General features: G+C 38.4%; 1 protein-coding gene across 3 annotated transcripts in view; it reads left to right on the plus strand.

The window, feature by feature from the left end:
• Nucleotides 1–774: 774 nt before the first annotated feature.
• Nucleotides 775–26,263, plus strand: part of LOC144957943 (uncharacterized) — a 38,023-nt gene continuing 12,534 nt past the window's right edge. The window contains exons 1-4 of one of the 3 annotated variants that reach the window (XM_078889503.1): nt 775–893; nt 5,211–5,832; nt 8,850–8,930; nt 10,148–10,336. In XM_078889503.1, coding sequence (XP_078745629.1) covers nt 5,287–5,832; nt 8,850–8,930; nt 10,148–10,336 — 816 coding nt within the window. In that variant the 5' untranslated portion in view covers nt 775–893; nt 5,211–5,286. Of the gene's footprint in view, nt 894–2,004; nt 2,916–5,210; nt 5,833–8,849; nt 8,931–10,147; nt 10,337–26,263 lie in introns of those variants that run through there. The other 2 variants (XM_078889502.1, XM_078889501.1) reach the window with 2 other exon arrangements.

Consider the following 26,263-nt stretch of genomic DNA (forward strand, 5'->3'; position numbering starts at 1 on the left):
GAGTGTCTCTTTTTACAGTACCCTCTTCTGTCCATCTGTGCTCAGACACTCCTAGGATGTCCACCTTCATCTCATCCGTCTCCTTAATCAAGTTGTCCAGTTTACCTAGTGTATATAATGTCCGGACATTCCATGTTCCAATGCGTAGACATTTCCCTGCATATTTCATACATACATTATCGGACTCCAATCCTCCCGCAGGCTTTAGATTGACGTCGTCATCCTCGTTTGTACTACTCCCTGAAGAGATTGTCTCTTCCCTGTTAATATTTACAACAGGTATCACACCCGCAGGGGGCTCAGGGGTACCTGTATAACTTCCATAAACTTTACGTGGCATGATTCATTTCAATACAATGGGATAATACATAGTAGGGCCCCAATCCTTTCTACAATGGCCGACCGCAATCATTTAACGTCTTTGACGCGCTCCACGTGTGCCATACACCTTGCTGTAATGCCATCAAGTCCATTGTCCATGTTGCTGGATCATCTGCACTCTCCGCCATAACAGTCTTCATGCACATAAAGGAAAGACGACTCCTTACCCTCCGGCAGAGCCTTTGGGTTCCCTCGTATAGTTTAGCCGGTCAGTCAAAACCGTTGCCCGGGGTGTGGCCACTGAGTGCACATCAGTTACTTGGAGCCATATACGAGTTAGACACATGAGGTGGAGACCAAATAAGTTACTAAGCCACTTCTCAGGATCACCAAGAAGCGTGACTGCCTTTCACCGTGAGGTACTACTCCTCCCTCTCATGCCCTACACCCCGTGACATTCATAGTGATATTATTCACTTGATCACATGAAGGTATTTCAGTCGCCATTTTGATTCTTTTTTTTTACTTTTTGGGTTAGCTCGAGATCGGAGGATATTTCTTTTTCTATTAAGGTTAGTCATAAGTCTTAGTAAAGGTTCTAGGATGTTTGTTTTTCCATAAGGTAAGTAAAGGGGAGACATTCCGAAAGCCCCCACATCCCCAGTATTCTTTAAATTTGTATTTTCACCGTTGATATTTTGTCAGGCATTTATTTATTCAATTTGACATTATATAGAAGTATTTTAAAAACTCTAGAACAAACCTTGATAGATTTGTGAAAGTTTAAAATTTCCTAATTTGACCATTGTTTTGATTTTCGGCCGCCATTTTGATTTGTTGAATATTGAAAGGTAGGGCAAAGCAGTCCGAGAGTTGTTTTTTTTTTTCTATTAGGGTTAGCTCGAGAGGTTAGTCATAAGGTGCTTGGGTGTTTGTTTTTCCATAAGTTAAGTAAAGGGGAGACATTCCGAAAGCTCCTACATCCCCGGTATTCTTTAAATTTGTATTTTCACCTTTGAACGTTTGTCAGGCGTTTATTTATTCAATTTGTCATGATTTTTTCTATTAGGATTAGCTCCAGATCAGATGATTGTTTTTCCTATTAGGGTTAGTCATAAGTCTTATTAAAGTGCTAGGGCGTTTGTTTTTCCTATTAGGGTTAATTAAAGGTACTAGGTTTAATTTTTTCTTGGGGTTAGTTGAGGGAATATATTATTAAATATATTATTGGGCCACACAGAAAAATCAACCGAAAATATACCAAATTACACAGACAACGTTGTTTACCAATCTGCCCTCATTAAATGATGGTGAGTACACTATCGAATGAAAATAGTTCTTTCCCCGCTAAAATTGCGGGCTTTTTACTAGTATATATATATATATATATATATATATATATATATATATATATATATATGTATATATATATATATATATATCATATTATATATATATAAATATATATAATATATATATATATATATATATATATATAGAGAGAGAGAGAGAGAGAGAGAGAGAGGCCCACTATAACGTGTGTGTGTGTGTGTGTGTATGTGTGTCTATGTGTGTGTATGTGTGTCTGTGTGAGTGTGTATACAAAGTGTTGAGGGTTTGGAATAACTTTACACCATCGACACGCCTCAATCCTCAGTCAACTGCACTGCCGAGTTCGAATGTGAATCATGAATTTTCAGTCATCGAGTGTGTTCACTGAATGACATCCAGTTTGATGTATTTTTACCATCGATAAGATAACACATTATTGTGTCCATATTATGTAAACAAATGCCTCACACGACTTGACACCTAAATAACATCTGATTCTTATCATTCAAAAGTAAACATTCGTTCTAATTGTTTTCGCGCATTCCAAAAAAGGATGGAAATAATCTCGCGTTATTTATTGTGTGTGTTAGTTTTAATTGATTCTTGACCATAGCCATCTTTCGTACATGCCAAACAGCCACATATAATTTTTTAACGTTTATAATATTATAAAGAAAATCGTGTGATAACTAGTCACCCATCTGGCGGTTTAAAAATAATAACAATGATCAGACCGAGAGAGAGAGAGAGAGAGAGAGAGAGAGAGAGAGAGAGAGAGAGAGAGAGAGAGAGAGAGGTTGATTTCATTCACGTTATTGTTTATAAACAACCAACCATCATGTCCGACCACGTTTGAAGGTGTGTCACAAATTCCATGTTTTGATTGGACAAAAATATACTGGTCAATTATGCAATGTTGTTTCAGTACATGATGCAAAATGTGTTATAGATAGAATGAAGTTGACGTCACTTTAGTCTTTGTCATTGTTTTTTACCATCCGCGTTTATTATGAATTCTTACTAAACTGTATTAACCAGACTATTTACGTTTAAGGTTACACATACTCTTGTGTGTTGATTCGTATACTTCCGGATGGCAATGTTGTCAGCTTCTTAGCCAAGCGCATGCTATCTATAGTTTAATCAGTGTGAACTAGTTGGATAATCATGATGAATCAGTGTTGGCCATCGGTGTGAGGATTGGATGGGGATACGAAAGGGCTCTTCCAAAAGTTGTGTGGGTTTTTTTTCTACATGAAAAGGTAAAGTTGATATATATTATTTATTAGAGGTATAGATTTATCACAGGCTCTGTTTATGATGATGATGATGATTATTATTATTATTATTATTATTATTATTATTATTATTATTATTATTATTATTATTATTATTATTATTATTATTATTATTATTATTATTATTATTATTATTATTATTATTATTATTATTATTATTATTATTATTATTTGCTTTGCTTTATTATTGATTTTACTTACTTTGATTTGTTGATTGGAAATATCATATTCTTGTATGAGTATTGGCAATTGCCAAAAAACAAAACAAAACAAAACAACAAAACAAAAACAAAACAAAAACAAACAAACAAATAAAAAATGCAACAAACCTTTGATGGTTACGGTGTCAGGCCATATCTTGGCCACGGTCCAACAGAGCGAACACGATTTGAAGGTCAACACACATGTAAACAATATTGTTTAGGGCCCGATGATTTCCACGAGTGAGCAAAACTCAGCATACACTTCATAAAAACAACAAGCCACCACAACACACCGAGATACCAGTCCGATGTGGAAAGGTATTCGTATTTATTCTTTGTCCACCAATCAAGGGACTCAATTTAGTAGATATAGATAGGATGAAGTTGATGTCACTCAGGTCTTTGTTATTGCTTTTTGCCATCCGCGTTTATGAGTAGTTCTCACTAAACTGTATGAACCAGACTATAAACTTTCAATGTTACACATAGTTTTGTGTGTTGGTCCGTTATACTTCCGGATGGCAATGTTGTGAGCTTCTTAGCCGAGCGCGTACTATCTAAAGACACAGAAAACATCGCGAACTACACAGTATTACTGTGAATGGAATTTGTCTTAGTAAAATACCCACTGTTCTACCGCTTGATCAATAGAACCAACACATACAACTATGTGTGGATTTAATATGATCGAAAAGATCGTGTGGTAACTGGTCGCCTATTGAATCCAATTTGGATCCTGTGAAGCATGAAGTCAGTTAGTGCGTGTTTGCAGTATCCATTCAAGTCAGTTATTCCTCATTAGTTAAAGATAGTAAGCATAGAAACATGCCGGTTTGGTCCAGAGGATTGACTTTAGTTTATTGAATTATATAAAGAATATGAATATTTATGGATAATACAAAGTGTAAAGAATAATATAGTAATAGACAACTCAAAAGACAGAGCATATGAAAACCTGGTTTAACCCTCTCCTTACCAACTATAGGAAAATCGTCACATTCGTTACGATACATCAAACATTTTTCTTATTCAAATTTCTTTTGTACATCATATAATTTAAAGAAAATGAACAGTCTGTTCTAGAGCATGTTTTGCTAAAGAAATTATGAGTCGCAAGAATTTTACTGCTATCATGTCTGATTGTGTGATAAAAAAAAATCTAGTTTGTGTTAGTTGGGTGTGAATTTTTGGGGAAAATCTTGAAAATGGCTGGTAAGGAGAGGGTTAAGTGGTTCAAAAAATTGGTAGAAAAACTGGTCGAGATTCGGTACACCACATCGATGGTTTTTTGTTTTTTCCTCTGCTTTTTCTTTTTGAAAATAATGAAAATAGCCACGCTTTATACAACATCTACACGACAAGGCGGTGCCAAACTAAATGAATAGGGAAAGCCTGTGTCAAACGCCTGTGCTATGGGTCGGCACTTTTTGCGGCTATGTGGTCTAGTGGTATGACACTCGCTTTCGGATCGGAAGGTCCTGGGTTCGAGCCTCGATCTCGACGCATAGTTGAGTCCCTGGAAAAGGCTCTTTATTCACATTCTCTCACCGTACTCAGGTGTAAAATGAGTACCTGGCCGTTAACAGCGTTGTCTTTGTCCGAAAAATTGTAATATCGCCTAACAGGCGTCATGTCCCGTCCTACATGTTAAATGTTGCTGTTGACCAGGGACCCCTTGTAAAGCGCTTTGAGCACAATTAGTGGATATTGCGCTATATAAAGCTCAAAGCTCAATTTTTATTTTAGTAGGGGACCTCAAGGCTCCCCTCAAGGCGGCATCGCAGCGGCTTAAAGGCCAGGACTTAAGGCCGCACCTCAAAGTTTCAAAGCTTCAAGGGTTTATGTTAGGCAATTTGCCAAAAGAAATCATATATTAATTCAGATTTTCTTATTAACAAATAAACAAAGTAAAATCAATAACATTGTAGATGGACAGCATATAAAACAAGTAGATAGACCAATAGTTGAGAAAAAATTATGAAACAAAACAAAAAGACTTCAAGACAAAACTTAAATGCCATTTTGAATTATTTTTATAATAATATGTCATCCACAGAACAAGACATGATAATTTGGTCACCGTTGATTGAGAACTAGAAAAAAAAAATATCTTCGAAACTGGTCAAAACAATATGGATACTCAAGAACACAGCCAGAAAATAAATGAACTCGAAAATACAAATATATCAACCATCATTACCTACACCAACAGCTGTAGTAACAAATCACCCAAAACAACGACCCAAAAGGCTTCAAAAATATCACCATGGCAACAGTTTTTCAACGCCATCGCGGCCAATTTCTGGGTAGGACCTCTTGTCGTCATGTACTGGGCGAGTACGTGGAATCTCGTCAGTCGGGAGATTATTTTCCCCTATGAAATTTACACGTCGATTTGGGTGTCGGCAGGAATCGGATTCGGTATTCAGTTTATCGCATGCTGCTCTCAGAATCTCCTGGCACAGGCGTGTCGCCCAAGACAAACGGGTATCGGTTCTGTGGTTTTACCGATACTGGTATCGCGTTGTTACACCTATATCGTGGCCTTTGGCTCAGTGAATCAATGGATATCCATTTGGCGGGCCTGGGACACGTACACCAGTATGACAACCTACAACGCACTGGGAACCACTTTGGCAGCGTATTCCGTCATGTTTATACTGCGGTGTTCTACACAGGTAAGGAAAGTTTATTGTGGGACCTTGGGTGCGCTCTTTTGTCTTTCCATAGTGGATAGGGAGGCACTTGTTGTGTCTTCACTTTCATTCAATCTGTTTTCCAACCTGCTTTCTGTCTTTGTATTGGAATAAGATTGCTTGGTTTTGTCCTGCTGGCTGGAGGGAAACAGTTAATAAATGTATTGTTATAGTTTTGAGAGATGATTTTTTTTCATGTAAATCATCTTTCTATTACACACTGATCTAATAATATTTATATGTCGAATATCACGATTTGTTGAGATTTGAGTGAATTCCATTTAGTGGAGATCTGCACTTGTTTTTGGATGAGATATTTTGCTGGTCTCAAACTAAGTACACTGATACTGTGCTTTTGGAATTTACTTCTGTACCCTATTTGAACCATTCTTCCTTGTCTTACAAGTCTTGTGTGCTTTTTTATTGAAAATCTATAATTTGTGTTGTGAAGGCTGCATCCCTATAGCTCCGACGACCATCCGGTCATGGGGATGAGTGAGTGAGTGAGAAATATTTTTGACTGTCCAATTTTCTTCCTTTTTACTTGCGGTGAAATGACCTTTATGTGTGGCTTGTATGACGGAAGGTACCGAAAAACCTTTATTAAAATGTTTTAAAGGCCGCTTTGTTCACAAAGTTGCGGGTTTCATTCATTCCACAAGGGAGTGGTTCCTACAAAACTAAGGCCCATAATCTTGCCTCAATAGGAACTGTGATGACAGAATTCCCGGTGGCCGGGAAATCATTCCCTCAGATCCCAAAAAGGAAGCTTATCAGCTCCCACACTTTCAAGGGACGTTGAATATATTGAAACTCAGTCTCTGTTCGTCTAACAAACAACCGTATCTTGTCAATCCTTTTCTCACACGTCAGCTGTCAGCACCGTAGCTGGGTGGGGTTCCCGACCTCCCATAGTGGCCAGGGAGGTACTTGCTGTGTCTTCTATCTCCCTGTACATGTTTCCCCATTGCTTTCTGTCCTTGTCTTGGAATGAGATTACTTAGTTTTGTCCTGACCGGCCGGAGTCCTTGGCTGGGAGGGAAATAGTAAAATGTATAATTATAGTTTTGGGAGATGATATTTTTTTACTTGTAAATCATCTCTCTGTAATGTACTGTTAATTTTTATTTTTAATATATGATTTGTAAACATGTGAGTGTGTTCCTCTTAGTGGGGATCTGTGCTTGAGTCTGGATGAGATTTTAGGTAATCTCAGACTAAGTACTTTGATGGTGTGCTCTTGGAATCTACATCTGTTCTCCTTTTAAACTAATTCCCCTTTGTCTTACTTTTCTTGGGTGCTGTAATTGTAATTCTAGAACTTTTTACTATCCCACTTTCTTCCTTTTTACAGGCGCTGAAATGACCTAAATGTGTTGCAAGCACCGTAAAACCCTTAAAAACAAACAAACATCAGCGCCATAGGCGCTTTCTGATTGGCCTGATCGTGAGTTCGTCTCGACTGAAGCATTAGAAATTTGTTCGTGGGTAATATCTTTTGAAAGGTTTCTGCTTCAGCTCTCCCCGAGTCAATTGGATTCAATAGTATAATGATCTAATGTCACGTCGCCCAGCAACGGCGGCCATCGTGGATCTAAACAAAGAAAATCGGTACTTTTATTCTTCATGCTGGCTAGAACTTTTCATATGTCTTGTGATTAGAATGTATAAAAGTCAAAACATGATCAGATTTATAATTTTTTTTCCTCTGGATACGCTTTTATGCTCGTCGGAGAAATATTTCATCAGGGCGTCCGCCATTGTTCCGATAGTTTAGAGCCAGTTACTAAGTTACCATGCGTCATTACGAGGGAAGTGACGTCATGACTGTTGAAGCGTATAGCCACTGCCACACGAACCCATTCATAGGTCTATATATGTGACCCATCGCCTCAAAGTGGTATTATGTCGGTATTACAAACGGCAATTATGTGGTCTTGTGGTAGGACACCGGTTTTTGGATCGGACGGTCCTGGGTTCGAGTAGGTGAAAAAGAGCAATGGTGTGTGAAAGAAATTGGGACCGTTTAAAATTGTATTGGAAGAGGAGTGAGTAGTTCGAGTGAGTAACTTGGTAACTGTGGATACATTTGAAATCAGTCTTAATTTCAATTGATTAAAACATTATGATCCCTGTTGTATTAAATTGTAAAGATGTCTTTGTCCATTGTGAAGTAGATTTGTTACAAGGATCATATTATTATAAGATCCACACATTTCTATTAATGCAGTCGATATTTTTTTCTTATCCCTCCTGTCCAGCCAGCAGTGATTGTGTAACTGGGTCTGATAGATCTGGCGGAAAGTATTGGCGATAGACTAGCGTCCTATCCAAAGGGTAGCAAGCAATTGCCATTGTTCGTTTCTCGCTATAGAAACCGGGATAAACTCCGGCTCCATGGGCCTATGGCTCTAAGGACTACACTGTACGCCGTATGTGTTGTAAAGTCAATGATGTAATGACAAGTTATACAATCTACTCACTAACCATACTTTCACTATATCGAATACCAATAATCTTGTGTTATGTAATATACACAAGCATTTACGGTAATGGATGTTAAAAGCTAGGATTTGCATGAGGTCAACACGAATCCTTATCGATACATTTGAGTTATGTTTATAAATATATAATCTTCCTCCACCTCCCATTCTTCTTCTTCTTCTTCTTCTTCTTCTTCTTCTTCTTCTTCTTCTTCTTCTTCTTCTTCTTCTTCTTCTTCTTCTTCTTCTTCTTCTTCTTCTTCTTCTTCTTCTTCTTCTTCTTCTTCTTCTTCTTCTTCTTCTTCTTCTTCTTCTTCTCTTCTTCTTCTTCTTCTTCTTCTTCTTCTTCTTCTTCTTCTTCTTCTTCTTCTCCTCCCCCTCCTCCTCCTCCTCCTCCTCCTCCTCCTCCTCCTCCTCCTTCTTCTCCGTCTTCTTGTCCTCCATCTCCTTATTATCCTTTTTATTTGTAAACCACAATATACACAATGAGTCTTTGATAATACGGAATATTCACAGGTATTGGCAGCTCCGAGTTTGGTACCGATGGACGTTCCTCTGCGTTCTTATTTTGAAACCAGTACGTACTTTGGAACCAAGGTGAGAAGAAAGGGATACATAATATTAGTACTCTTGAGCTCTCATCATCATCATCATCATCATCATCATCATCATCATCATCATCATCATCATCATCATCATCATCATCATCATCATCACCACCAATACCACCACCACAACCACCAGCACCAGCACCACCAGCACCACCACCAACACCACCGGTACCACCACCACCACCAACACTACCAGTACCACCACCACCACCACCAGCACCATCACCAGCATCACCACCAGCACCAGCACCACCACCAACCACCTACACCACCACCACCACCAGCATCACCACCAGCACCACCACCACCACCACCACCATCACCACCACCACCACCAGCATCACCACTAGCACCACCACCACCAACACCACCAGCACCACCAGCATCACCACCACCACCACCACCATCACCACCACCACCACCACCACCACCACCATCACCACCAGCACCAGCACCAGCACCACCACCACCACCACCAGCACCACTAGCACCACCACCACCACCACCACCACCACCAGCAGCACCACCACCACCACCAGCACCACCACCACCAGGATGAATGAAACATTACAGACGAAGAGATAATGTGGTAGCCTACATTCAATTTCACATTGTTATTTATTTCTTCGAGCTTCGAGCAGCAACATTTACATTACCCAGTAAATACAGTGATGCGTTTAAAATCCGAGACTCTGTCTTCACCACTTTTTGTACCAAGACTCGAACACAATCCCTCATGCCCATAGACAGGTACTCATTCATTCATGACTCAATCGTGGAATTGATCATTTTGGGGTTGGATTCAGAAAGAAGACGCATGAAAATAACAAACAACAACACAAAAACTAGAAAAAGAAAAAGAAATCAAAAACAAAAAAACAAGCAAACCAAAAACAACATCCCAAAAACAAAACTACAAGTAAAAATCAACAAAAACAGAAAACAAAACAAACAAAAAATGTAATCCGACCAAAAAAAAAAACCTAACAAATTTATTTATTTATTTATTTATTTATTTATTTATTTATTTCTTTCTTTCTTTCTTTCTTTCTTTCTTTCTTTCTTTCTTTCTTTCTTTCTCTCTTTCCTTATTTATTTATTCATTTATTATTTTTAAAAAATCTATTTCTTTCTTTCTCTCTTTATTTGTTCAATGTTCCTTCAATATATAATTTATTTACAGCCATTTTAAATCTCTGACAGGTCGGCACCTGGCAACACGTTCTCGACTCCTTCTTCTCGGTGTTTTTCGTGCATACAGTCGTGGTGACTGCGTGGAGAGGTGTCTGGTATCTCTCCGACAAATGGTTTGTTCCTGACGACTTTGTCCACAGTGCTCTGTGTAGCCTGGCCATAGCCTATGGACTGGAGGCCTTACTCTTGTTGACCAGGGTAAGTCATTGAATGTGGAGCTCATCCCGGCTTTGTGGTCTAGTTGTTATGACTCTCGATTTCGGAACGGAAGGTCCAGGGTTCGAGACCCGCTCTGAGCGGCGCTTAGTTGAGTCATTCCTCGGAAAAAGGCCTTTACTCACATTCTCTCACCGTACTTAGGTGTACATGTTAAGTGTTGCTGTTGGCTAGTTGAGCACGTTTCGCGGATATTGCGCTGTTTAAAGCCGAAAGATGGCTTGTGTGAGATGCGACCTTGTTATAAAATGCTTTGTGTAGCCTGGACATACCTTATGGGCTGGAAGCTACTCTGAAGTTTTTACAAAGGTAATCATAGAAAGTGGAGCTAACTCCAGTTTTGTTACAGTTGATGAATACAGAATGACACGCGAGGTGGTATCTCGCCGACAAAATGGGTTGCGCCCTCTGAATAGGATTCAATAGTCTGATGTCACTTCCGCCCAGCAACGAGCAGCTTGGTTCTAAACAAAGAAAATCTGTACTTTTTATTCTTCATGCTGACTAGAACGTTTTCACACGTCATGTGATCAGAATGTATTAAAGTCAAAACATGATCAGGTAAATACTGTTTTTCTCCTCTGGATACATTCATTTATGCTCGTCGGAGAAGTATTTCATAATGACGTCCGCCATTGTTCTGATAGTTTAGAACCAGTTACTAAGTTACTATGCGTCATTACGAGAGAAGCGATGTCACGACTGTTGACCCCTATTAGCCATAAATTCCTTTTGTAACCTTGACATTGCCAAATAGGGCAAATTTGGTTGCCCACTACAATTACAACTGCATAATTTTTGGTTGCCCGCTCATGGCACAAAATAATTGACCTTTTAATTGCACGAACCATGCTCAGTTGGAACTTGCTACCCGCTGAGACAGGAGGAGTGATTTTGACCGTAGCTATCGTTATGTTATAGCCTGACACGGAAATCCAATGGACTGGCATTTTGACGTCATTATTTGGTTTTTGCACCGCCAAGTGAGTTGTCGTTAGTAGTGCCCATGGAAATAAGTTATTTCATTGGTTGAACTATTGAATACAACTCACGATTTGTTTTCTTTTGTGGCAAAAGACTGGCATTTTGAGGTCATTTTTTGGTCAGTGTCAGGCCATAACTTTACGAAGGCCACGTTTTGACGCAGTTATCCCTACTAGAGAAAACAAAGCAAAACGGAAATGTTTGAAATGGTTAAATGAATGGGTGTTTCAGCGTTCAAATCGTGGACAACAAAGTTGCTACGTGGTTAGGAGGGGGAGAGGGGGGTGTAGAATAAATAAATAAATAAATAAATAGTATTTATATAGCGCATTCCCCAGTTTTCAAACCACTCACTGCGCACACAATGTTACATTTATTCCCCCCAGCAGGCTGTAGATAGTATGCCATCCGGAAGTATAACGGACGAACACACAAAACTATGTGTAACCTTGTCTGGTCAATACAGTTTAATAATAAGTGACGGCATCTTCGTTCTATCTATATGGAACCGTATTTCCATAGCATTCAGTACCAGCTGCCTGTTAGGCACTGGTGTACTAGCTATCTGACAATATCAGTCTATGACTAAACCCAGGCACTCATTAACACCAGAGTCGAGTGGAGTAAGCTGGGCAAAGTGTCTTACTCAAGGACAAAACGTCTGGTCAAGACAGATAAGTATCCCATATTGTCACCATCTGTTGACTGAGCTCACTGACGCTTTAACTTCATCTCAGACGAGGCGTAATACCCACTGATCTGATGCGCCACAGAATAAAAATCATCTCTGCTAGGATTCTAACTTAGGTGGTTCGCATGGCCTGCCAATACTCTACCAACTGAGCCATTGATGCCCCCATTTATCCGGGCTATTTGTTTTTAATCTCGCACAACCCTAAAGCATTATTAACATGAACTAATCCAACCAGACTCCGCCTGTGGAATTGTAAATATACAGCTCAACACAAACCTCATGACTAGATTCAATAATAATAATAATAATAATAATAATAATAATAATAATAATAATAATAATAATAATAATAATAATAATAATAATAATAATAATATAATAATAATAATGATAATAATAATAATAATAATAATAAGAAGAAGAAGAAGAAGAAGAAGAGAGACCTAATTGATGAAAATACGAAGTTAATTATAAAAACAAACTTTTATAAACTCTCAGGCCAATGTCATTAAACTCTTCAAAAATATTAAAGCGGATAAAGCAAGTGAACCTGATGAACTCTCCTATATTTTTACACACATTTTTAATCAGTCCCTAAGAAACGGGCATATTCCAAGAATTTGGAAAACTTCAAAAATAATCCCCGTCCCAAAACATCAAAAAGTCAAAGAAATGAATGATTTTCGTCCTGTAGCGCTGACATCCATCCCTATGAAATGTCTTGAAAGGATTATTCAACAAAGATTTCTACAACAAAGTACACAACAACATCTAAACAAAAACCAGTTTGCTTACAAATCAGGACGTGGGGTTGACGACGCTATATTAGTGTTTTCTCATAACACTTACAAACACTTAGACACTCCAGAACCCTATTCGTAGACTTTTCGAGTGCAATCAACACCATCCAGCCTCACATACTAATCCCTAAACTACTGTCCATGGAGGTCAGTCCCTCGAATGAACTCTAGGTACTAGAATTCTTGACGGACCGACCACAATTCGTTTCCCTCACGGATGATGAGAACAACAAAGTTGAATCCTCTACCCTTATCACCAACACTGGAGCACCTCAAGGAACTGTTCTTGCTCCAACACTTTTCGTTATATACACAAATGACTGCATAAGCGGCAGAAGTGATGTGAATAAATTAAAGTATGCCGACGATACCGGCATTCAGGCCTTGATAACAACCGGAGATGATGTATTGAATTATTATAACGAAATTAAAAGATTTGTTGAACGGTGTGATAATAACTATCTAGAATTAATGAAGAAAACTAAAGAAGTTATATTTAATATATAAACAAATCAATAAATAAGCTTTAAAATATAATGGAAATTTTAAAAAATAATAACATAGATAAAAGGGAAAAATAGAATTGAAAAAAAGGTCCCTGTTAGGCTTTGAACCCAAGAACTTCCAATTAAGAGTCAAGCAGCTCAACCACTGTGCTCCTCGCGGCCCACTAAGCTTTCGTGACATTCAGATTCCATCCAACAAGGAGCTCACACGACATTCTGTTTATATGATAAGACAATTTCTATACGGACGAAGGGTTTATATTCGAATTGTTCATTGTTTGGATCATTTAATTCCAAAGCATTTTAATTTGTCCCTGCCTTGAAGATAACAATTTAGCCCTACTACCATCATGCTGATTTTTGATAAAACCACACGACGGAAGTTGTTGACGGTAGCTAATTCTCAACATGCGCAAGCACGACTCTGGGTCACTTTCCCATTAGACATAGTTCATGCGGGTACCCTGTCCACAGAAGTACAGTAAGCACTGCTTACCCTGGGCATCCTCGTTCATTGCCTATAATGATAATAATAGTGCAGAGATAAGTCAGACGAACATCTACTAAATATTCATTAGTTTTAAACCAAAACAACCATGCATTTTTAATGAAAAATCGGGAATAATAGCCTAATAACCTAATTAATAGTCAAGAAAGAAGAACAAGCACGAGAAGCAGATTTTATTGTGCTTATGGCCTCTTCAAATGCCTTGAATGGCCACTAGGTTCCACAAGCATGCCTGTTTCATCACAACCTAATAAGCTAATAATAGAGACAAGTAGACGAAAATCTGCTTCCCATCACCTCTGTAGATAGAATGCGCTTGGCCAAGGAGCTCACAACATTGCCATCCGGAAGTAGAACGGACCAACACACAAACTCTGTGTACCATGAACTTTTATAGTCTGGTTAATACAGTTTAGTGAGAACAACTCACAAACGCGGATGGCAAAAACAATAACAAAGGCCTGAGTGACGTCATCTGCATACTATCTGTACGAGGTATAAATAGAACGAAGATGACGTCACACAGACCTTTGTTATTGTTTTTGCCCTCCGCGTTTGTGAGTTGTTCTCACTAAACTGTATTAACCAAACTATAAACGTTCATGGTTACACAGAGTTTGTGTTTTGGTCTGTTATACTTCCGGATGGCAATGTTGTGAACTTCTTGGCCAAGCGCATACTATCTATAGAAAAAGTCACGACCAGAATTGACAAACGTCTGTATGGCAATATTATTATAGAGAGTGGCAGCGTATTCAAAAGTGCATGCCTTCCATGACAGCGCAAGTTCGCGTTGTCTCTGTCTTTATGTTTTTGTTTTAAGAGTTTTACAGTGCTTGCAACATATTTAGGTCATACCAGCGCCAGTAAAGAGGAGAAAATTGGATAGTGGAAAGATTCTAGATTGAGGAAAAAATTAAGACAAGGGGAAGTGGTTCAAATAGGGAACTGATGTAGATTCCAAGATCCTACCAGCAGTGTACTTTGTTTGAGATCACCTAAATGTCTCACCCATACACCAACCCAAGATCCCACTAAGAGGAAAACACTCAAATGCTTACAATATACATTCAAAATAACAATACATAACAGAGAGATGATTTATAAGAAAAAAAAATACCATCTCTCAAAACAATAACTATGCATTTGACTGTTTCCCTCCCAACCATGTTGGAAAACAGATATAAGGGGATAGAAGACACAGTAAGTGCCACCCTGCCCACAATGGGAGGCCAGGCACCCCACCCAGGTTCCTAGGCTTTCAAGAATCCACTAGGTAATTAGAGAGGTGAGAGGGTCTAGGGTGTGTGAATGCATTGTGTGTGTGCGCGCGCGCGCGTGTGTGTGTGTGTGTGTGGATGTCTTGTCGTTGGCACCGATAGGCCTATTGTTTTACTACTAATAAATGGGCATGATCTATATTAACTTTCCTTGTGCTCGAGGTCATTGGTCACATTGCAAAATGTGCTCAAAGTGACCCACTTAGTGAAAAGTGCTCACAGCTTTTTAGATATCTAACATCACGACTGGTCATTTAATTCTGCTTGACACATGGGTATGTTTACAATTTTCATCAACAAAGCAGCGTGTTTACATATCATGTGTTGAGATATATCCAATCGTTGGACAGCAACAAATCATGCGATTGATGACCTGGTTGGACGAAAACATGAATATAGATCGCTCCCATTATGGGACATGCGGATAATGGATGTAAGACCAGCTTAACTTTGTGATTTTGTTGATAAAGTAGGGAACAATTAGATATGTTTGTCCAGGGGTAAAGGTCATCGCATGTCCTGAGTTCATGATATTGGAAACCAACGATGAGCTTAAAAAATGTGCGATTTACATACTCTAAAAGCTTTTACAACCCACTTATAGAAAGTGTGCGCTTGGTTAAGAAGCTCACAACATTGCCATCCGGATATATAACGGATCAAAACACAAAACTATGTGTAACCATGAACGTTTATAGTCTCGTCAATAGATAGAATGCGCTTGGCCAAGGAGTTCACAACATTGCCATCCGAGTATAACGGACCTACACACAAACTCTGTGTAACCATGAACTTTTATAGTATGGGTAATACAGTTTAGTGAGAACAGCTCACAAACGCGGATGGCAAAAACGATAACAAAGACCTGAGTGACGTCATCTTTAAACTATCTATACAAGCTAGTGAGAATTAATCATAAACATGGATGGCAAAAAAAAACAACAAAAAGCAAATTTAAAAAAAACAACAAAAAAACAATAACAAAGACGCGAGTGACGTCAACTTCATTCTATCTATATTATAATATTGGGGGGGGGGGGGGCTGGTAGGGCACTCGCTTTACAAGCTAAGGGACCGATAGCTTGGTTGGTAGGGCACTCGCTTTACACGCAAAGGGACAGATAGCTTGGTTGGTAGGGCACTCGCTTTACACGCAAAGGGACAGATAGCTTGGTTGGTAGGGCACTCGCTTTACACGCAAAGGGACAGATAGCTTGGTTGGTAGGGCACTCGCTTTACACGCAAAGGGACAGATAGCTTGGTTGGTAGGGCACTCGCTTTACACGAAAAGGGACTGATAGTTTGATTGGTAGGGCACTCGCTTTACACGAAAAGGGAACGATAGTTTGATTGGTAGGGCACTCGCTGTACACGCAAAGGGACAGATAGCTTGGTTGGTAGGGCACTCGCTTTACACGCAAAGGGAACGATAGCTAATCCGGATAAAGTCGAGATTTTTTTCCTCCGATTTCCCGCCCCCTGTCCACCCAGCAGTGATTATGTAGCTGAGTCTATAAGATTTGGCGGAAAGTACTTTGCGATAGATTAGCGTCCTATCCTAAGGATAGCAAGTAATTGATATTGTCCGTTTTACGCTATTGAAACTGGGATAAATTCCGGGTCTATACGCCTAATCGCTCTGAAGGACTACTTAATTTTATGCTTTAATACAATCCCCTCCTCCAAGACGCTTCACAAATTGGTCAATGCCGATGGTACATTAAATAGATAGAGCTTTTATATAGTGATTTATCCACTAAACGTGCTCAAATCGCTTTACACGGGGTGCCTGACAAACAGCAACTCTTAGCATGTAGGACGGGACAAGACGCCTTTAAGGCGATATTACAATATTTTTTCGGACAGAAACTACGCTGTCAACGACCAGGTACTCATTTTACACCTGATTACGGTGAGAGAATGTGAGTAAAGGGGTTTTTCATCATGCTTATGATGTTCTCCCAACATTAAAAAATACATTCCATTACACACGGCCTCAAAACGGTATAATTCGGGATGAATCGAGCCCGAAAAAAGAATTTAGAAATTAAATATAAGAGAAATATGAACTTCGAGGTTTTTTTTTTCAATGAAAGAAATTTTGTTTAGTTTCTTCATCAAAGAAAGAGGAATAAACCCTAAGTTTTATATTTAAGGATCTGACAATGTACCCAAATGTTAACCACCCCCCCCTCCCCCTTCCTCCCTCCCTCCCGTCCCAAAACGGTGTAATGTCCGTATGAATCGGGACCGACGTGCACTTATTTGCAGGTCTGGTAACCCAATTCATTATGGGCTCATTGTTATAATGGAAATCTGAAAAAATGACGCAAAATATTGTCTATTACAACAATTTTAGAAAATGCCCAGAAGTGCGTTCGGATGTCAGACTTGCATATATGTCCACGTCCATCGGGACCCATGAAGTGAATTTAGCATTGACATGATAATTATTACTATACAGTTTTTGACCATATCGTTTGTGTTGAATTTTCGAACCGAGGTATAGCCTGACCCTGGAAGAGCAATAGATAGAATGAAGTTGACGTCACTGAGGTCTTTTGTTTTTAGTTTTTGCCATCCGCGTTTATGAGTAATTCTCACTAAACTGTATTAACCAGACTATAAAAAGTTCATGGTTACACATAGTTTTGTGTGTTGGTCCGTTATACTCACGGATAGCAATGTTGTAAGCTTCTTAGCCAAACGCACACTATCTCTGTCCGAGGTTACGAAATATTCAATATGATTGGTCCTGAACTGCATTATTCCACCCCTCTCATCGGAAAACCCTATCATTTCTTTAAAAATACGTAATCGTTTAATAAAGCTTTGAATTGCGTGTTTATAAAATTTATTCAACAATTGCAGAATATTTGTGTACATTTTATCGGTGTGAATTATATTGCAAAAGACAGCTGGTTGGTGATTAAAACTAATCGCTTGCTGGGTTTGAATACAAATCCAACGTTTTTGTGTTTGGGTCAAATTGTCATTGAATTGAATGGAGAAAAATACAAATTATGGTGAATAGGAGTACTAATATCATACCATTCGGTTACAAAATATCTAATAATCTTACTTGTTGGGGTGGAATAAACGTATTCTTTCATTTCTTTGTATTTATCAAACTCGTTATATTTTTATCGTGCAATAACACATACTCGCATAATGCAGTTTTTGACCAATATTGAATATTTCGTAACCTCGTAAAAACCCTCCTAATGTCGGGCTTTTCCTCGGTCAGTAAAACCAATAAAAGTCAATAACTGTATATTTTCGAAGAAGTTGTGTTTATTGTCCATCATAACGAATAGAAGTAAACCTCAGGTTTCACATTTATTGTGGATAATATTTCAATTTCCAACACCTAGTCTAACACCTAGTCCGACACCTAGTCCAACGTTAAGTCCAACACCCAGTCTCTTAAAAAAGTCCAAACACATAGTCTGACACCTTGTCCAACACCTAATCCAACACCTAGTCTCTTAAAAAAGTCCAAACACATAGTCTGACACCTTGTCCAACACCTAATCCAACACTTAGTCTCTTAAAAAAGTCCAAACACATAGTCTGACACCTTGTCCAACACCTAATCCAACACTCAGTCTCTTTAAAAAGTCCAAACAGTCTGACAACTTGTCCACACATAGTCTGACACCGAGTCCAACACCTAGTCCTACACTCAGTCTCTACGTACGTGCCAACGGAACAGGGTCAGGACTAGAGCCTCACCCCATTCCGGGCCTGATGAATTTTTTCCCCCTACACGTTGGGTCCCCAACCCAGGATATTTTTCCGCGCCCTTCAGGATGCAAATTTCCACCATGGCAAGCTGAATCACTTGGGCTGTCCACTCAACTTCTGTACTAACAGTTTAAATTTTGTCTAGATTTTCTTCATTTTCACTCGATTACTGGTTTTGTTTTTTTTTTATGAGGAAAATGTCGTCTGAATATGAAAGAGGTGTTTGTGGTCTAATTGCTTATGCTTTGAAACGAAGAAAAAAATAAATCAAGGGCAAATACAAGAAGGTACTAGACAAAGCAGTGGCTTCTTGATCGAAACATATTCACCCACACCAACTTGCTAAATGAGTTGAGGGTCTACCCGAGTGACTTTCACAACTACTTGCGCATGGATGAAGAGACATATTTGGAACTGTTGAGCCTTGTGACTCCTTTGATAGGAAAGGAAGACACAGTAATGAGGGCAGCTATTTACCCACATGAGAGATTGACAGCTACATTGAGATTTCCCGCGACAGGCAGATCGTATGAAGACCTAAAATTTTCACCGTGCATATCACCCCAAGCTTTGGGTCGGATTATTCCTGAGACGTGCAGGGACATTTGCAAGTGTCTTGTCGGCCTACGTATAATAACATTCTGTCTAGAGCTTAAACTTTCAAAACTTAACATAATGGAAACAGTTTTTTTTTCAATATGGTTCAATGAGACGACTATTAGGTGGAATTTGTATTGACTAAAAGTGTGAGGTAATTGTAATGACCTAGCTTGTTGATATCTATTCACACATGCCTACTCAAATAATCATTATGCACTGGTTTAACATACACACACACGCTTACACACATACATACACACACACACACACACACACACACACACACACTTACACTTACATTTAAACACTCGTATTTATGCATGCCCTCTTAAATAAACATTTGTCGAGAAAAATGTACTGTACTCGTATTGTTTTTTATTTAATGATAAAGATATCCGAAACTTGATTTTTCAATCAAAATTTATTAAGTAAATGTTTGTAATAATGGTATAATTTGTTTCTATAATCATTTACACTGTTTAATATATATTATAGGTCTACGAAATAAAAAGACAGTGGAATTAATTAAATGAAAATGATAGACAAAAAAGTTCTTAGCTTGTCTGCCATTTGAGTATCCAGAATTTGTGTCTCGAATACATCACCGGTTAATTAACCAATTTCCCTACCTTTTCTGGCTATTTCCGAGTCGGAAAGAAATAGCAAATGATCAAAATAAAAAAGACTTGGTTCATATTGCTCCTCGAATCCAAAGCCCGAAACTTGAGAAGCCATCATTTTTTAAATGTTCTTTTCTCCATGATCCATGGAGGTTGGTGATCTTGCTAACAACTGTGTCCTTATTAGCCACGGGGTAAAATGACTTAACAAAGTTTGTAAGCTCATCATATTACTTTCTCCCTCTTGATTTTGTTTGAATAGTCTTTGCTTTTCACCTTCCAAAGCAGACATTCATGAGCTCCATAATGTTCAATGAACTGAAGCAACCTTTCCTTCGTCCAAGAAGCCATCTTAAAAGTTAATGTAATTATGGACTTGGTAGAGAATTTTATTGCTAAGAAGATTAGTCTGTTGCAAAACGGTCGATCAAACAAACTTGGAAAGGAAACAATCAAATGTGAGTCATCCTATAGCAAGAAGCCAAGAAAAACTATTCATTTGTTTCAGTTTCGGTTTTAAAATTATAGGCTAAATACTGGAGACGATAACTAACTGTATGTTATTGCTTTCCAAGAATTGACACAATTCTAGGAATTCGCTTACGCGCTGCCTACGAAGAGAGCTCAGAGAAAGAATGCATATTCTCGATGAAATTTATTGTGGTGAACAGGCCTACTTCACGCATCACGTGGAGTAATATTTTCCTAAAATAAAAATGTTTTTTTCTTGTTTATATATTTTTAAAAATTTCATATTATTCTTTTTGTTTTTTTCTTTTCTTTTCTTTCTTTCTTTTTTTTTAATCATATAATTAAACACCTAATCCAACTCTCAGTCTCTTATAAAAGTCCAAACACATAGTCTAACAACGTGTCCAACACCTAGTCTGACACCTAGTCCTACATTCAGTCTCTTTAAAAAGTCCAAACACATAGTCTAACACCTTGTCCAACACTTAGTCCAACACCTAGTCCCCAACACTCAGTCTCTTAAAAAAGCCCAAACACATAGTCTGACACTTAGTCTAACATCTAGTCTCTCACTTAGTCCAACACCTAGTCTGACACCTAGTCTGAAACCCAGTACAACACCTAATCTGACACCTTCTCCAACACCTAGTCTGACACCTTGTCCCACACCTGGTCCAACACCTAGTCTGACACTTAGTCCAACACCTAGTCCAACACTCAGTCTCTTAAAAAAGTCCAAACACATAGTCTGACACCTGGTCCAACACCTAGTCCAACACCTGGTCCAACACCTAGTCCAACACCTGGTCCAACACCTAGTCCAACACCGAGTTTATCCCAACATAATACCGTTTGAGACGACTAGTTACAATTTCCCTCACCTAGTCCATCCCGACGTAATACCGTTTTGGAACAACGGGTCACCATTTGGAATCAACAAGCCCATTAGTGAGATCAAATATTGACTTGCACTCATTTACACGTGATTATGTTTTCCTGTTTGTATTGGGCATAATCGATAATGAAAACGTTGCTGCTTGAAGCTCTATAAAAAAAATAACAATAGAAAATTGAATGAAAGCTTCAGTGGACGTTTCGGGTTTTCCCTCTATCAAAAAAATAACATGAGTGAAACACTAAAGACATTCATTCGTCTTAATTGTTTCATTCATCGTGTTTTGTTGGTAAAGGGGAAACCCGAAATGTTCATAATATCTGTTTTATTTTTTATTAAATTGAAGCTTTCATTCACTTTCCTATTGTTAATTATTGGAAATACTCTCACCCCAACGCAAACTCAACTCCATTACAGCCATTTTAAAACGAGTCAAGAACAAAACAAAACTTGAGCTCGATATCTACAAAACGTGCCCAAAGCGTTTTACAAAGGGTTCCTAGTCCTAGCCAGCCGCAACACTTAACAAGGATAACGAGACATGTCGTTGGGAGAATGAACCTGAAGATCAATAGAAAACAAAATCAAATCAAACACAAGCCAGGGTGTCGCTGTCTGGACATCAAGTTTTTAACACGCCTTTTTAGCCTCCATTTCATCTCACAATAACTTATGAGAAGTAGTAGTAGTGAGCCTCGCAGTCTGAATGACGCTTGATGAGAATTGTGTGATTCAGTCACACCTCGATGAGTATTGCTGCTCTCTCCATCCATGTTGTTAATTGTTTCCATTGGGCACGGTCCTAGGCCAGAGTTTTGAGGCTGTCAAGATCTTGTTGTGACTTTAGTACGGAGGGCACAGCAGTTTTTCCTAGTTCTTCAGATTAATTCGGCTTCATCTCAATCTAGAAATTTCTGATATGTAGAGAGATCCTGGTTCAGGGTAGTTACTATTGATGTCTCCCTACATATTTATTTGTTGTCTTTAAGGATATATTCTGTCATTGCAGTTTGGGTTGGGGTGTTATCTTCTCGACCTAAAATGTGACCAAATAGCCTCCATCGCTGTTCCTGTATTATTGTACTCAGGCGTTGGACCCTGGTTCTTTCAGATCAGTATACTTTGTATTTGTCTCTGGCCAATAGATTCTGATTACGCGACGCAATATGAGAAGACCACACCAAAATCAACAAGATCTGTTTGTTTACACATGCCACATAAGTTTGATTGTCTCTTGTCTGCCAGATGGAAATGTAAATTATGTTATAGTAGTCCTTCAGAGCCATTCGGCCCATGGAGCCGGATTAATCCCAGTTTCTATAGCGTGAAACGGACAATAGCAAATTGCTTGCCATCCTTTGGATAGGACGCTAGTCTGTCGCAAAGTACTTTCCGCCAAATCTAACAGACTCAGCTACCCATTCACTGCTGGGTGCACAGAGGAGTCAGAAAAAAAAAGTTTCGCCTGCACGCAGGCTCGATCACGGTCCCTTTGCGTGTGAAGTGAGTGCTCTACCAAATGAGCTATTATGTTATAATAGGGAAGAAAAGTCGTAACATCAAACCCTTTGGTTTCTTTTCCTAAATTCTTGGGAGTGTGTATGTAATCTGTCCTTTGGAGTAATAATAATAGATAGGTAACATAAAAGTGGCTTTTTAGTAACATGAAGTATCGGCAGATTCTTAGGGTTACGGGACGTAAAAGAGTGAGGCTGGGTGATCTTTGTTGACGACCAGCATTTATTTAGACTAGAAAATATGATGCCACCACTCTGAAATCCGAAAATCAATGACACAAGGTATGTATTCCAGTCCTCCAGAAGAGTGGTTTTTGCACTTCCAGTGGGATTGGGAAAGGTCTTTTTGTTTCCTGTATATTGTGTGACTGGCTGAGAAAACCCGGAAAGATGTAAAAATTTCACAAATTGAGTTACGCATACAGTGGTGTAGACCACATCTTTCTGATCATTTAGCACTTTAAATTTTCTTTCTATGTATACTAGAACCCTAGTTATTTTTTTCTGAATAAAATTTGTTGCTATGGGAAACACATTATCTTCGATTATGGCTCATATCTCAAATCAAAGCTTGCCGCATTTTCCCGGGTTTTCTCAGCCAGCCTCATATTTCATCTCACACCAAAAGCAACAAAATCAGTTTGTTTACACGACAGATACATTTGATTGCCTGTTGTCTACCCGATGGAACAGTAAATTTATGTTATAATTCTTCACAACAAAATAAATGTTTTGATTGGTTGAAGGACAATTTTATGACAGTTAAAAACAGCCAAAAATATATGTCAAGGCAAGGCACCAATTGGGAAAATCAAATTATGTGACGTCAAAAAACTCGTTCCAATCTCATTGGAAATGTAATACTACTCGTCCGGAGGACTGTATACATACCTTGTGTAATTGACCGTTTGGTTTCAAAGTGGTGGCATTTCATTTTGTAGTCTTAACGTATGCTGGTTGTCAAGAAATGTCATCCATCCTCGCTCTTTTACATCTCGTAATCCTAATAATCTGCCAATACACCCTCTTACTAAAATCAGATTCCTTATTATTCAATATGTAACCATTTCATTGTTTATGCATTGTATAAAGGTCTGGTCCTACACTTCCAATGAGTTTTGAACAGGGAGAGATGAAAGTGTGACATCACGCCTTTGCTTCCGTTTGCTCCTTGTTTTCCTAATTTAAATGCAATTTGGAAACAAAAAGTCATAGGAACGGAAAGGGTTAAATTACAGGGATTCAGAGGCATCTGATCTGTTAATGCTTGGAAAGTAACGCTCGAACCATCAATGATGGTCTTGATTTAGCATTGTGGAACCCGCGACCTTATTGGTACAACTCCGCCTGGCCGTGGAGATCGTGGCTCTTCGGTATGAGCCTATCTACGGCCCCGAAAAAGTCGTTTCAAACACTAAGTCTATTTTAGGCCACTCTCCCCGACTTCAACACACACAAACGCCGCGAATTTGACAAAGACAAAACGTTATGCACCCTTTTGTATAGATCCGTTTTGGAGACGGTTATTACTTTTTGTATTACAGCATGGTGTGGAAATGCCAGTATTTGCGACATTAAGAAAATTGATCGGATAATTGATAAAGCCAGAAGTTATACTCACCCAATTTCCAATGTGAAAGAACTGTTCAAGAGATTTTGTCTAAGCTAAATGGAGAAAGTTATGAAGGATGGCGATCACCCCCTTCGCAAATATATTAAGTTCTCCATGAGGAGCCGTCGCCTTATATCTATAAAAACAAAGACAACACGTCACCTTAATTCATTTTTGCCACATGGTGTTTGAATTTTTAACGTACAACTAACTGTGATTTAAATTAAATACTATCTTTTACTATCTTATATACTAAATATAACATATCTATAATTATATATAATATATATATATATATATATATATATATATATATATATATGTATGTATGTATACATTGTCGCCGTAGATTCTCAACTTTGTGTTTATATATTTTTATGCATGCCACGTCTGTAAACGAATTTCCATTTTTTTGGGATGAATAAAGTATATATTATTATTATTATTATTATTATTATTATTATTATTATTATTATTATTATTATTATTATTATTATTATTATTATTATTATTATTATTATTATTATTAAAGTTAGTTGGCCATCATTAAAGCTTAATAGCCAATATTCTCAACACAAACATTTAACATAGAAACGATTGAGACAATCAGTATGATCCGGTAAGGGGTGAATTTTAATTGTCTGGAAATAGACAATATGATTATATTGCGTTGGTTTTAGAGTATTTCCTTTACAGCAATGACCCACAGCCATTTGAGTTATCAGATTAAAAAAATAGTACAAGTTGGTTTTCTAGTACTCGTTGGCTGAGAAGGAAACAGTCAAATGTATTGTGTTAGTCTTGGGAGGTGATATGTTTTTTCATTGTAAATCATCTCTCTGTTATATATATATATATATATATATATATATATATATATATATATATATATATATATGTGTGTGTGTGTGTGTGTTTTTAATGGTTTTTATATATCCTGTAAACAGTTGAGTGTGTTCCTCTTGGTGGGGAACTGTGCTGGTTCTGGACGAGATATCTAGGTGATCTCATACTAAGTACATTGAGGTGTGCTCTTGGAATCTACATCTGTTCACTACTCGAACCGGTTCCTCTTTGCCTTACTTTTCTTGTAATTTTTTGACTTTTTATTACTATCCCATTTTCTTCCTTGTTAGTTGCACAGAAAGGGTCCTCTTTGATCTGAATTACTGATTTGTGACATTTCAAACAACGCTCATTGGGCGGAACATTTGGTGCGGCAACTGCTGCGTGGCAACGCCAATGTGAAATAAATATCAGTCATATTTTTGGTGCGCATTTATAACATGTAACTTTTGTATCGACCTGTTTGGCAGTCTGATGCTGCTCCTCACTTAAATTGAGCTTTTTTATATAGAGCAATATCCACTTAAAGTCCTCAAAGCGCTTAACAAGGGGTCCCTGACCAACAGAAAACATTTGATATTTAGGACGGGGCATGACGCCTGTCAGGCAATATTACAATTTTTTCGGACAGAGACAACGCTGTTAACGGTCAGGTTCCAATTTTACACCCGAATACGGTGAGAGAATGTGCGTAAAGAGCCTTCTGCAAGGACTCAACTATGCGCCGAGCGAGGCTCGAACCCAGGACCTTCCGACCCGAAAGCGAGTGTCATACCACTAGACCACATAGCCGCACTTGTGCCAGAAAAAAGGCATGTGATGCATCAAC

Source organism: Berghia stephanieae, chromosome 12 (assembly GCF_034508935.2).
Source record: "Berghia stephanieae isolate SIO BIC M18660-M18661 chromosome 12, UCSD_Bste_1.3, whole genome shotgun sequence".
Lineage (NCBI taxonomy): Eukaryota > Metazoa > Mollusca > Gastropoda > Nudibranchia > Aeolidiidae > Berghia > Berghia stephanieae.